Source organism: Neofelis nebulosa, chromosome 6 (assembly GCF_028018385.1).
Source record: "Neofelis nebulosa isolate mNeoNeb1 chromosome 6, mNeoNeb1.pri, whole genome shotgun sequence".
Classification (NCBI taxonomy): Eukaryota; Metazoa; Chordata; class Mammalia; order Carnivora; family Felidae; genus Neofelis; species Neofelis nebulosa.
In genome coordinates, this window is record NC_080787.1 from 129,196,158 (window position 1) to 129,210,584 (window position 14,427).

At 46.8% G+C, this 14,427-nt stretch overlaps 1 protein-coding gene and 1 long non-coding RNA gene across 10 annotated transcripts in view; both read left to right on the forward strand.

Moving 5' to 3' along the window:
* Positions 1-14,427, forward strand: part of HECA (hdc homolog, cell cycle regulator) — a 190,043-nt gene that overhangs the window by 26,647 nt on the left and 148,969 nt on the right. For 8 of the 9 annotated variants that reach the window (XR_009263360.1, XR_009263359.1, XM_058735465.1 and 5 more), the window contains exon 2: positions 7,427-8,467. Coding sequence is in view for 7 of the 9 variants with exons in the window: in XM_058735465.1 (XP_058591448.1) it covers positions 7,427-8,467 (1,041 nt within the window). In the remaining 2 variants the exon portion in view is untranslated. The remainder of the gene's footprint in view (positions 1-7,426; positions 8,468-14,427) is intronic. The other variant, XM_058735462.1, reaches the window with a different exon arrangement.
* LOC131514958 (uncharacterized) lies at positions 8,474-14,408 on the forward strand. Its single transcript, XR_009263361.1, has 2 exons — positions 8,474-13,515; positions 13,560-14,408. It is a non-coding gene; the product is annotated as an uncharacterized LOC131514958 (long non-coding RNA).

Genomic DNA, 14,427 nt, shown 5'->3' on the forward strand with positions numbered 1-14,427 from the left:
AGAGAGAGGGAGACACAGAATCAGAAACAGGCTCCAGGCTCCGAGCCATCAGCCCAGAGCCTGACGCGGGGCTCGAACTCACGGACCGCGAGATCGTGACCTGGCTGAAGTCGGACGCCTAACCGACTGCGCCACCCAGGCGCCCCTATATTACATTTTAAAGTGATTATCATACTTCAAGTCTATCTTTGAAAATATCCAGGTGTGCTAATATTGTGCTGAAAAACACCCTGAAAATTGGTAACTTTTGAACAGAAATGTGATAAAACATAGTATGATAGGCCATGTCAATTTATGAGATACAGCTGAGAAATCATTAGAGATAATGCTGATATTAAAAAGCAACAGTAAAGAAAAATAGAACACAATGACTACAGATTTATGTGTTCTGAGGATGCATTCCCCACAACCTTCCCCTTAGTTATGGGAGTTCTTCAGGGACACATCCCATGAATCAAATGTAGCCATGCTTTATGAATCCCTGTTAGCTAGGCTTGGAAAAGATTGCTTAGGTAGAAAAAATACATTTAGCAAGATACTTACTTGTCTGACTGGGAGTAGAACATCTTTAAAGGGTTAGAAGAAGGAAATTTTGCATCTGTTTCTTCAAGACTTGCCAGTAAACATTTAGTGAATTATTTTATGCGTGCCACCCTGCTTTGTTGTGGGGAAGAAGTGCATTTCTTGCCCTTATTTATGTGAAGGAGAAAGGAGGATGGTCTCTTTCTGGTTGTAGCTTTGCGCTAAGTGCTTTCAAAGTCCTTTGGTTTTTATGTCACATAATTTTTTTTTTTTAAATTTTTTAACGTTTATTTATTTTTGAGACAGACAGAGCATGAACGGGGGAGGGGCAGAGAGAGAGGGAGACACAGAACCGGAAGCAGGCTCCAGGCTCTGAGCCATCAGCCCAGAGCCCGACGCGGGGCTCGAACTCACGGATCGCGAGATCGTGACCTGAGCTGAAGTCGGATGCTTAACCGACTGAGCCACCCAGGCGCCCCTACGTCACATAATTTAAAGTGATAGGGCTTCTAATAATAATTTCTTAAATTTAAATGTTGGTTAATAAGTACTGGGCACCGTGTGAACTGCTTTAATAACTCAATCCTCATGGCACCCCTTTGAGATAGGTACTGTTATTTGTGCCATTCTACAGGGAAGAAGGCAGGAGCCCAGGGAGGTGACGTGATTTGCCAAAGATCTTAAAACTATTTTTTTTTTTTTTTTTTTTTTATTTTAAAAAAAAATTTTTTTTTTCAACGTTTTTAATTTATTTTTGGGACAGAGAGAGACAGAGCATGAACGGGGGAGGGGCAGAGAGAGAGGGAGACACAGAATCGGAAACAGGCTCCAGGCTCCGAGCCATCAGCCCAGAGCCTGACGCGGGGCTCGAACTCACGGACCGCGAGATCGTGACCTGGCTGAAGTCGGACGCTTAACCGACTGCGCCACCCAGGCGCCCAGATCTTAAAACTATTAAATTGCAGAGCTGAGAAGTCAGATCCAGGCTGGCTGTCTCCAGAGTCGCTGTCCTCATTGACCAATCTCTGTGGCCTCTCAGGAAGCTGGAGATGAGGATCCTCGCTTCAGAAACTTCATACGCTGAGGGGAATTAGCTCCAAAAACAAGGGGATGTGTTCCCCTGAAGAGGAATTATTGTATGGAAAAGACACGTGTAGTAAAATAGTGGTTCAGAAACCCTGCGGTTTGTATTTGGTAACTGCATACTGAAAGAGGGTAGAATAGATTATGGGAAGTTTGTAGAAGTGAGGGTGAGGGCCAGGCTGTACCTTGAAATTGGAGTCCCGGGATGAGTCTGGGAGGCCTGTTGAGAACAGTGAGCCCCAAGGGTTCACCCCTCACCCCTTCCCCGTCCTTCAGCTCTTCTGTCACCACAGAGTACTAAATCTGGTTGGGCCGTGCTTTCCTTCACCAAGACGTTTATTAAACAGTATGATTTTCATAGTAGTGGGCTTACACGGATGCATGTGACCAAGTCCCTACCTTAGATTTTGCCTGGAAAGCCTTGTGTGACTTCAGAAGACCCTCCTCACTCACCCCGCTGCCCCGCTGAACTCCCCACCTGTTTGTGATGCTTGCAACTATTTTAAGAGGGATGAAACATTTAATTTTACAGTTGAAAAGCTGACAATGGCAATGTCTGTCTGGTTTATGGGGCTCCAGTTAGTGTGGATGGGTGTGTCGAGGGGTTTGGGTTTGTTGGGCAGCCAGCGTAGATGACTACCGTCAGATCCTTCTCTTTTAATAGGTGTGGGAGCACAGAGACCTGCCTCGGGTGGGGGGTGGGAGACGGATACCAGATGAGAAGGCTGGGAAGAGTGACAGACTTTATCCAAGTGATGTCACCTAGCTAGTTCATTGTCGAGACTTGAAACTACTTGAGATTTTTGCCCAGAATGAGGTGATCCCTGATTATTTTCACTTGGGCAGGGAGAAATTGCAGCCGAGTCCTAAGTATCTGATGATGAAGCGGTAAAAACGCACTGGAGGGTTTATATACATCGTGTAAAAGCAATGTTGACTGCATGAAGGAACAGTGCCCCGTATTCCTTGTCCATCAGACTGTCTCAGCTTTAGACTGATGTCCTGAGGAATGTACGTGGCTTGGGCCCTCACTGAACGGGGGGTGGGGTCCCTTCTTCCCTCTCTCCCATTAAAGATTCAGTTGTATCAGATCAGTCTGTAGTATATTTATACCTTCACCTTTGTGGAACTCCTTTTTTTTAAAAAAAATTTTAACGTTTATTTATTATTGATAGAGCATGAGCAGGGGAGGGGCAGAGAGAGAGAGGGGGACACAGAATCCGAAGCAGGCTCCAGGCTCAGAGATACCAGCACAGAGCCCGACGTGGGGCTCAAATCCACAAACTGTGAGATCATGACCTGAGCGAAAGTCGGATACTCCACCAACTGAGCCACCCAGGTGCCCCAGGAACTCCAATTCTTAAGAGCTAGGAATTTTGTAAATTTAGAGACCACTTTCAGGAAGCAATCCAGTGCATGTCTGTAACACTGTCATTTGTTATGGGTGCGATTTGAACACTGTGCTATTTGTTAGAGTTCTGAAATCTTTCCCTGTCTGTTTTAGTTACCTGTAAAACTCTGGAGATTGAAAAAGAGACATGGCCTCATTTCATTTCCTTACGTTCTGAACCCCTTTTGTGGGTCCAAAACATTAGGTAAGAAAAGTAGGCAATATATTGGAGCAGTTTGCGTTGAGTTGTGGAGCCAGAGGCACAGGTATCCAGTGACGGTGGAGGTAGCAGGAAGAGTTGTGGCAGAACTGCGGAGAGAGCCTCCACATACGTTTTAGCGTGAATGAGGGCAAGCATCTTTGTTCTCTCTTTACAGAGGAGGAAGCAGGAAACTGCCGCACGTCAAACAGCTAGTCATCCAACCCCCTCGCGCATCGTTCCCAGCTGCCTTCCCAGTGCGGACAGTGGGAGGGAGAGGGCAAGTCTGAACCAAGCCTAGAAGGAAATCGTGTCTGCATGCTGACGCCAGCCCTCCGTGGCTTCATCGGAAGGCTGCGTGAGATGTGAGAAGGCTGTCCCAAGTCCTTGCGCAGGACCCGAGTCTCACCCTGGTACTCACCCTGGTCCCTGGAGCCTTGCCGTGGGGCTGGCGGTGTGTAATGTTTGGTCTCAAGCCCTTGTTTTTGTTTTGGAGGCCCAGCCACAAAGGGCCACATCGGAGTGGCTGAGATGTAAACGAGTGCGCTGGCAGGTTGGAGCGGGGGTCTCTTCGTGGCAGAGCCGCGGAGGGGAGATTGTGGGCGAGCACGGCTGCGGTCGGGGTGGGGCAGTGATGGGCAAGAGGGGAGCTGTCTGGCCTCCTCTGATCCACACACACCTTTCTGCCAGAGCGCTCCGCGCGAGTTGCTGCTTCTCCCAGCTCCAAAGACCCGGTTCGTAGGCAGGGCTCAAAATTGCTTCCGTGATGTATTTGCGGCTTTTCAACAAAGATGTAAATAGGACTTTTCTCCTCTTAATCTACCTTCTTTAATGTGGAAATACTTTAAAGAGAAATATCAAGCCAGTCTCGGCATTTAAGATTTAAAACTTTGGATGTTGTGAATGCCAAGGTATAGTTAGGCCATTCTTTGCTTTCTTTCGTCCTGGGTTAATATCACTTTGGCTACTGCTATTACATTTCAGAGGCATTCTCTCCAAAGCTGTTTCTCTGAAGGATAGATAAAAGCAACTGAACTTTGTTTAATTGACTAATTAACATTTTAAAGGACACTAAAGGTCACAGCCCAGGGCCTGCAGTTAATTTTGCCCAGTTTACAGACCATTTTTCTACTTCATCTCAGTGTGCTTCAGTACTAGGCCTTTCTCTCTGTGTAGGATTTCGGCTTGCTCTCTTCCTTCTCTGCTTGTCGGGTTGGGTTTCTTTTGCCAGTGTCATTTTAATGCAGCTTCATTAGCACAGGATGTGTGCAAGGCCTAGGCCCAGTGATGCCAGGAACACAGAGGGAAGAGGCATCCTGTCTGAAGTTATCATCTGGTGGGACCACAGTGGGGACTCAAGTAAGGTTCAGACCAGACTGTGGTCGGGAGGGGGTGGTTCGGGTGAAATCAGTGTCTAGAGGTGGGCCTTGAAGGATGGGAGGAAAGGGAGAAGGTTTTCTATGTGCCAGGCGCTGCTCTAAGTGCCACTCGTGTGTTGGTATATTTTGTCCTTACAACAACCATATAAAGTATATTCAGTTGTTACCTGCATTCCGTACAGGAAAATTTTTTTTTTTAATTTTTTTTAATGTTTATTTATTTTTGAGAGAGACAGAGACAGAATGCAAGTGGGTTAGGGGCAGAGAGAGGGAGACACAGAATCCGAAGCAGGCTCCAGGCTCTGAGCCGTCAGCACAGAGCCCAATGTGGGGCTCGAACCCACAGAGCTGTGAGATCATGACCTGAGCCAAAGTCAGGCGCTCAACCGACTGAGCCACCCAGGCGCCCCCGTACAGGAAATTAAGACAGAAGTGACTTGTCCGGGAGCACGCAGCTCAGCAGTGGTACTGCTGGGATTCTAGCTCGGGCAGTCTGGTTGAGAGTCCATGCTGTGAATTGCTACACTAGGCCGGTAGGATTTGGACAAATGAAGATTAAGGATTGTGGGCTCCTAGGCGGTAGATGGGGGAACCACAGTGATCAAAGGAATGGAGGTAGACAAGTTGGGTAGGGTCTTTGACTGACGCCCGGAGTTCCAGGCTGAAGGGGAAGATTGTAACACACGAGTGCCATAGGCTGTATGGGTGCCATCACCTGTGCTGGTGGAGTGCTGTATTTGTGATCCAGTGGGCGGGGGTGAGGTCGGGAAGGGCTTTGAGTGACTCAGTTGCAGAGCTCATTGCCTCTCCTACTGTTAAAGCTATCCTGAATTTTTGGCATTCGTTCCCTGAGTAGATATACATGTGTAGGTCCCTACTCTTACTGGCCTCTTCCCATTCTTTTCCCTTTCTTCTACAGTTGTACTTCTGGGAAGAGTTTTCTGGAAGGTCATCTGTACTACTATTTTACTTCACCATCTACTCTTCACCATCCACCTCTGATCTGTCCCCTGTCATCCCACTGGAACTGTTCTTGCTAAGATGTCACTGACTGGCTTACTGACCATTCTGGTGAGGACTTTTCAGTCTTTAAGTTACCCAGTAGTTTCCAACGAGGGGCAGTTTTTTTTCCCCTCTGCCCACCCAGGGGATAGCTGGCAGTGTCTGGAGACATTTTGGGGCATCACAGTTGAGGAGGGTGGTGTTCCTGGCACCTAGCAGAAATGCTGCTAAATGTCTTACAGTGCACAGGACACTGCCCACAACAAAGAAGTACCCAGTCCAAAATGTCAGTAGTGCAGAGGTTGAGAAACTGATCTCTGGGGGATTTCCTAGTCCTCTGTTCTTGTAACTTTCCAGCTGCCATGATAGAATTCTCTCCTGACTTGTCTTTCAGTGAATCCTCAGTTCATTCCTTACTAGGCTCTGTGGAGGACTCTTCTCCTGCCTTTTAATGTTGCCTCTCAGGATTCATTTCCTCTCCTCACATTCCTCTTGGGCTAACTCCTCAGTCCAGGGATTTAACCTCCACCTCTGGGTGTGTAGCTGCACATCTGTATTCGGGCTCCAGGTCACTTGAGCTCTGGGCTTGTCTTTCTCCACCTCGGTGGCACACAGGCTTCCAACTCAGCAGATCCAGAATCAGGCCAGCCCCAAGTTGTCTTTGTCCAAACCTGCCCCTCTTGTGCTCTCTGTCCATCAGAGTTTGCTCATCCCAGCAGCAGGTGCCATCTTACTGTGCTGCTGCTGTAGGTCAGGCTCTCACTCATGTCCCACACTGCCACCAGGGTAAGCTTTCTAGAACAGAACTCTGACTGACCGTTCTCAGCTACAAAAAGATAAAGTCTGAACTAAGCTTGGCATGCAGAACCTTCCTGATCAAGCCCAGCGGTTCCCGACTAGGAGTATTACTGCTTTCCAAAAGGGCCTTTTGAAAATATTAAGGGTGTTGAAGTAACCAGAATCCAGTGGAATTCGTCACTGTAAATCCTATTTACTTGTTAAGAAATAGATCCTACTCTGTGTCACCAAGTTTTCCCTCCTTTTGGGGGGACCTGATTGGCCTTTTGGATGCCCGTGGGGTATGTGGTTAAATAGGGCAGAAATATCTCGGTGTTCCTGCTTTCTGTCCTGATAGCTTGAGGAGAGTTCTGGTTTTCTCCTTCACGACCTGGCGGTGTAATTCTGTGTAGACCAACAATTAGTTTGACCAGACATTCTCCCCTTAGGTATCAGACCATTCTAGGAGAGAATTGGGGAGAGGTAATTCTGTTTTCTAGCTTTTCTGTGATATTCAGGATAACCTAAAGTTTGTGAAAAAGGGCTTTGCGGGCCCTTTTGGAGCTATCACCTGAACTAGTTGGCTAAGTGGCTTCATCATATGATTTCCTAGTTCATTAGAATGATTCCTTTTTTAAAAGAACCTTGGAACTGCCTGTCATTACACTCACATCTTAGGAAAACCTCGTACTACACTATACCGTTGTAAGTATTGACATACGGCTAATTGCACTGTGAAGGATTTGGACTTTCTGAAGCTTACTGCTGTGTTTTTCAGCAGATAACAAACATCTGAAAATAAATTCCCTCGGCCCAGCAAAACACCAGAAGAGAGTAGTACATGTTGTCTAATCCTGTCTGGTGTTATTCCAGCGGAGGAAATCTTGACACCAGAAAATTGCACTGTTGGCATGAATGGGCTAAGGTGGGGATGGTAGCTTTGCTCTCTGACCAGGTGCCAGCTGGGATTCCAGCTCCTGCGTGCTGAACCTCTCTCTCTCTCTCTCTCTCTCTCTCTCTCTCTCTCTCCTCCTCTCTCTCTCTCTCTCTCTCTCTGTCTCTGTTTCTTCCCAGAAGCCCCTTGTGCCACGCCCCTGATCTGCAGCTTTGGCAGGCCGGTGGACCTGGACAAGGACGACTACCAGAAGGTGGTGTGCAACAACGAGCACTGCCCCTCCAGCACCTGGATGCACCTGCAGTGTTTCTACGAGTGGGAGAGCAGCATCCTCGTCCAGTTCAACTGCATCGGCCGGGCCCGCAGCTGGAACGAGAAGCAGTGCCGCCAAAACATGTGGACAAAGAAGGGCTACGACCTGGCCTTCCGCTTCTGCTCCTGCCGCTGCGGGCAGGGCCACTTAAAGAAGGACACAGACTGGTACCAGGTGAAGCGGATGCAGGATGAGAAAAAGAAGAAGTCCGGGTCGGAGAAGAACACAGGGAGGCCCCCCGGCGAAGCAGGGGAGGAAGCAAAAAAGTGCAGGCCGCCGAACAAGCCCCAGAAAGTCCTGAGCCACGACCTCCCGCGGCGGCACTCCATGGACCGGCAGAACTCCCAGGAGAAGGCAGTCGGCGCCGCAGCCTACGGGGCCCGCTCTCCCTGCGGCTCCCCTGGCCAGTCCCCGCCCACCGGCTACTCCATCCTCTCCCCTGCCCACTTCAGCGGCCCCCGCTCCTCCAGGTACCTCGGGGAATTCTTGAAGAATGCCATCCATCTGGAGCCTCACAAGAAGGCCATGGCCGGGGGCCACGTGTTCCGAAACACCCACTTCGAGTATAGTCCGGCTGGGTTATCCGTGCACAGGGGGGGCCACTTCGACGCGCCCGTGCAGTTCCTGCGGCGGCTGGACTTGTCCGAACTGCTCACTCACATCCCCCGGCATAAGTTGAACACTTTCCACGTGCGGATGGAAGACGATGCCCAGATGGGCCAGGGCGAGGATCTGCGCAAGTTCATTCTCGCGGCCCTCAGCGCCAGCCACAGGAATGTCGTGAACTGTGCTCTGTGCCACCGGGCGCTCCCGGTGTTCGAACAGTTCCCGCTGGTGGACGGAACTCTGTTCTTGAGCCCGTCGAGACACGATGAGATCGAATATGATGTTCCGTGTCATCTTCAAGGTACAGGTGTTCATTCACCTTGCCTGCTTTCGGTTTGTTACAAGCTGAAAAGCTAACACGATGGGATGGCCCTGTTCTGGCTTAATTTTAACTGTTGCTGCTTTTCGTCTTAGTCAGGTGCTAGGTAATGCTTGAGTATTTCAGCTTTGCCCATTGAGGTGGTGGCAGTGGGGCTGGTTTTCTTTCTTTACTCCGACGTCACCGTACCTACCAAGTGTTGTTGTCCCGGGGGGTAACTTTGTGTTTGGTTCTGCTGTGATTTTGAACGGAGGATTCCTGGTGTATAGTTTTTCGTAACTGGGAGGGAATTGAGAGTAGGAATTGCATAATGATGTCACTTGATGTAAGACAGTTGCCTTTCAAACCTTTGTTAATGTGCCCAGCACGTTGTATATTCGGTTTGATCCTTGTAAACATGATGGAGTAAGGGAAAGTGGGGGTCAGAGAGGACCAATGCGTTTTTAGATTAGTTGAAACAATCTTGAAGTTTATGGAAGGTGAGTCTTTCTTGATAGCAGCAAAAGGAAAGCGGAGGGTTATTGAAAGCTGAGACATCACCCTGGTGGTGGAGTGGGGGGAACTTAGTGCTGTGGATGACTGTTCAAGGATGTAGGGATAGTTCAGCCATCACTTAAATGATGGGGGTTGGTCAGTCTCAGGGAGAAACCTGTCCATTCATGTAAAATTATTGAATTTTTTAAAAAGGTTTTTATTTATTTATTTTGAGAGAGAGTGCATGCACATAGATGTGTGAGGTGGGGAAGAGCAAAGAGAGGGAGAGAGAGAGAGAGAGACAGGGACAGAGGGAGTAAATCCCAAGTAGGCTCCACACCGGCAGCATGGAGCCCAACGTGGGGCTTGATCTGTGGGGCTTCACAGCTGTGAAGCTGTGAGATCATGACCTGAACCAAAATCAAGATGAGCCGCTTACCCCATTGAGCCACCCAGGCACCCTAAATTACTGAATTTCTATAAAAGTGAGATACATGATGTGTAACACATTTGTAACTTTAAAAGCGTGCTAAAAAATGGGGCGCCTGTGACAGTGCAGAGCCTGCTTGGGATTCTCTCCCTCTCCCCCCCACTCTCTCTGCCCTTCCTGTGCATGCTCTTTCTCTCAAAATAAATAAACAAACTTAACAAACAAAAATAAATTTCAAAACAAGTGTGCTAACAAAGCCTGTAGTAGAAACGATGTATCCCCACTGCCTTCTTCCCATCGATGCCTGCTGTTTCGGTTCCCAGAGACGAGCACGTTTCAACCGTAACTGATTCTCAGGTTTTTCCCATCATCATTTAAAAACTGCTATCTTCATGTCCAATTTTGGATACTGTGTTGGCTTACTTTTGAGGTGGATGACTCTGCTTTCTTAAATCTTCCGCTTTCTATCAGGGTAATCTATTACAGTTCTTGGTTAAATCCTTAATGTTTTTACTGTTAAGATTATGTAAATATTTAGTGTTGAGTAAGTAGTGTAGGTGCATTTCCTGTGTAGAGCACAGTATATTCTAAGACATCTTTTGTTTTTCTTCAAGTTAATAGTTGCTTCGCAGTTTCATTGGCTTCATCTTTTTGGAAACAGTGGCTGGTTGTTCTCACTTTCCAGCAGCTCTCACAAAGCTTTCAGGAACATTTGCACATACCTATCATACATTTTATAAATTTCTTTTTGCAGAAATCTCCTTCACGGAGCCTTTCGTCTCCCTGCTCCTGTCTGTCCTGGTGCACTCATTACTGGCTGTACTACATAGCTGCCCTCCCAGGAATTTTTTATTTGCTTTTCTTTTTCTTTCTTTCTTTTTTTTTTTTTTTAATCTTCTGTTTCCTAGATCCCGTGTTTTCTTTTTTCTTGGTTTATTCCCCCGGTTTGTTAAGAAACATCCCCAGGAGCTTTCTGAGAAAGGAAGCATGGGAATAGGTATTTTCTGACTTTGAAAGTCTGATAAGATCTTGATTCTATCTTCATACTTGATTGCTGTCTGACTGGGCATAAGTCTTCCAAGTTATAAATATTCTCCCCTTAGGATTTTGAAGGCATTTCTTCACTGTCTCCTGTCTTCCAGTGTCACTGTTGAGAAGTCAAATAGTAGTCTTATTCCTGTCCCTTTGTTCTCCCCTTCTATCCCCTGAAGGTTTTAAGATTTCCTCTTTATCCCTAGTGTTCTGAAGTTTCACCGTCACTTGTTCCACCCACCCCCCCAACTCCCCAGTTCGTTGTGAAACATTTGACTGTGTAAACTTACAGTCTTTAGTTGGGGGAATTTTCTTCTAATTTATTTCTCTGAAGATTTTTTCTTTCATTTAAGGGAAAAAAAAAAAAAAAAAAAACCTGGGCAACTGTTAGTCAGATATTGGACCTCTTAAAATTGATCCCTTTTTTTTGTTCTATTATATACATATTGAGCCTATTGTTTATCTCTTTATCTTGCCTTCTGGAAGATTTCTTGGACTTTATATTCCAGTATTTTTACTGAGTTTAAGATTTTCTGTTATGTAAATATGAATTATAATTTCCAAGAGCTCTTTTTAATAGCATCTTGTTCTTGTTTCACGGATGCCGTTTCTTGTCCTAACTTTCTCATCCGAGGAAGAGGAAATGAAGTTGCAGGGGGAGCCCAGCCCCCTTCCTTTTCCAGAGCTTCACCTCATCCCAAATGTCTTTTAACCTTTGTTAAAGGCAAATTACTCCCCCACTGAGTGTTTTAAAACAGTGATGATTTCTGATTTGTCACCGTTCTGTGGGGAGGTTGGTTAGGATGGCCCCTGACACGGGTCTGACAGTTGGCAGACTGGCTGGCCTGGGGAGCCTCAGCCGGACTGAATGGCTCTACCCTCCTCCTTGTTCTGTGTAGTCTTCTGTCTTCCGGTAGGGCTGGGCTGGGCTCTTTCCTGCATTCAGTGGGGGTGAGTGTGGGGGCTGCAGTCTCTCTCCAGAGGCGTAAGCGTGGAACTGAGTCTCATCACTTCCGTCACATTGTGTTCTTCAAAATAAGTCGTAAGGCTAGCCCAGGTTTGGGGGCGATTTGGTGGAAAAAGTTGCACAGAATGGCTACTTGTCTATCCCACACTGTTTTCCTCTCAGCACCTCATCCCAGTCCTCCCTGTGCATGCTGGCTGCTTCCAGAGCTAAACCATTTAAAATGCCTTCATCCAGCTTCTGAGCTCTTATTTTGGTTCAGGTTTGCAGGTATCTCATAGTTTCGTGGAAAATGGAGTTTGTGTTTTGTTTCTCATTCTTTATACTGGTCGGGGATAATTTTAGAGGGAAGTAGGTGGAAACTACTTTCACTTCGTTTTAAGACTGGAAATACTCTTTCTGAAGATGAATGAGAGTACAGGTGTTCGGTGTACATGAGAGGAGTGTTCTTCTATTTGTGATGGATTCTTTTCGCTTAACCCATTCGTCAGTGAGTCCGTTTTATGAATTTCATACATGTGCTGGGTACTATCAGTTCTTGCTTTTCACCAATTTATAATCTTAGGATGCAATGTTGTTTTTTTTTTTTTAAAGTTTATTTATTTATTTTGAGAGAGAGAGAGAGAGAGAGAGGAGAGAGAGAGAGAGTATGTGCAGGTGGGGAAGGGGCAAAGAGAGGGAGAGAGAATCCCAAGCAGGCCCCGCACCACCAGAGCCCGATGCAGGGCTTGAACTGCCGAACTGTGAATTCATGACCTGAGCTGAAGTTGGACGCCCAACCAGCTGAGCCACCCAGGTGCCCCCAGGATGTAAGATGTTTTTATAAAAATGTAATTAACTTTACCAGAATGAAGACACTAGTACCACCTGTGGAGTTAATAACACCTGGATATGATGTACGTTAGGCATCCTGTAGTTGCCTACAGTAAGGAAGGGGCCACTTTGGCCTGCGTAGTCACAGGAGGCAGCGTGAAGGCAGATGTCAGAAGGTGGGCTGGATTTTGATAAGCAGAGGGTCTGCTCACATAAGGTCTTTGCTGATAAGGACAGGGAGCAACATGAGCAGAGGAATGGTGGTTAAAAAGTCGGGAGACAGAACTGGAGAGAACAGGTTGGTTAGGGTAGAGGTTCTGCAGTGGACAATGAGTAGGTCAGGTGGACAATAGATTGTGGGTGTCCTTTTGAGCCATAACAAGAGCTTTGCCATGTTCTTTAAGAACTGAAGAGTGTAAAAAAAACATTTTTTTAATGTTTATTTTTTGAGAGAGAGAGAGAGAGAGACAGACAGACAGACAGAGCATGAGCGGGGGAGGAGCAGAGAGAGAGGGAGACAACAGAATGCGAAGCAGGCTCCAGGCTCTGAGTTGTCAGCACAGAGCCTGACGCGGGGCTCGAACTCACGAACTGTGAGATCATGACCTGAGCCAAAGTCAGACGCTCAACCAACTGAGCCACCCAGGCGCCCCAAGAGTTGTTTTTTTTGAGAGTAGATGATCGGTTGGGGAAAAAATTGTTCAAAAGGGGTGGAACCTATCTGTAGGGAGGTGGAACTTCTTTTTTTTTTTTTTTTTTAAGGGAGGTAGAACTTCTGTCTCCGGTCTAGATGGCAGGAGATGAGAGACTGTTGGGTGCTAACAGTGGGAACTGAAAGGTAGGAATATATACCTACAGGAGATTATTTTAAAGGAAAAACTGGAGCTTGGGGGGCAGCTTGCCTATAGAGGATGAGAATGCATCCCTGTTAGCTCACTTTGGCTCTAGACCAGATAAATGATGCTGTCAAGGACGGGAGTGGAGAACGTTGGGAAGGGGACTTGTCTTAGGGGAAAGACGATGAGGACATTGGTGTGTTTTGGGTTTGAAGGGGTGTTGGGACTCTTCGCTGGAGAGGTCTATGTAGCAAGCACCTTGAGAAATAAGCATTTGGGGAGCTTCTTTTATAACAGTGGTGGTTCAGATTTTAAGATTAGAAGAACTCTTGAATAGGGAGAAAAGAGAAAGTAAAGGAAGAGTATATGGCAGAGCCCAGGACCATGTCTGAAGGGAACCTATCGGGGAATGGGTGGAGAAAGGTGAAAATTAGATACTCCTGAGAACAGTGTGTGTGTGTGTGTGTGTGTGTGTGTGTGTGTGTGTGTGTGCACGCGCGCGTGTGTGTGCGTGCATGCGTGTAGACGTGTTCCTACCCTCACGGAGGAAGAGAGAGCCTTGTAAGCAAATGCAATGAAAAGTGTCTCTGTAAGTACTGTATTACCCCCGACCCCCCAACAGGTAAGGAGCAGGCTGGCCCTAACCTCTGAAAGGTGAAGAGCCATGGGCGGGCGGATGGCAGGGAGCAGCACATTCTGGAGGAGGACGTGTTCTTCTTACCATAGCTTTCAGCACAGCAGAGCTCCCTGTGAGAGCAACAGTGTTGCTCTTACACACTGTCTGGACTGATCCTGGACATTCCCAGTCTTTCCCAATGATTTGAATCCTAACTAACCCTTCTGTGTAAACAAGGGTGACTTCTTTCTCAAGCACTAGATGTTAATAGGTGATGGAAGAATGGGGTTGTGTCTTTGAAGAGCCCAGTAAATAACAAAGCATTGAACTCCTTTTAAATAACCACTTACAAGTGAGCTATAATTCTGGTTCCTAAATTAAATATGGTGATGGCTGAGCAGTTTTGGAGACAAAGACAGTTAACCTAGTAATCGTGGCTGTGGTAGAATTCTGGGCCACCAGTATATCAAGACAGACTTTTGCCTTTTTTTATGATGGGACCTGTTGGTGGATGAAAGCCCTTGACTGCAGACTAGCGTTGTGGTTCAGTCCCCACGCTACGCACAGACTTCTGAGCAGAAAGTCCTCTGTCATCATTGGCTAGTTTTTAGCATTTGTGGCTTGATCATTTGAGTTTGGATGTCCATATTGGAAACCTGTCAGTTCTTTTTGGAAAAGTGAATTGAGCCAATATTTATTAAAACAACTTCAAATATATATCCCATTGATAATAGTTAGTATTCATCATTATTCTAAAAGGACATCTTGGGGATATGT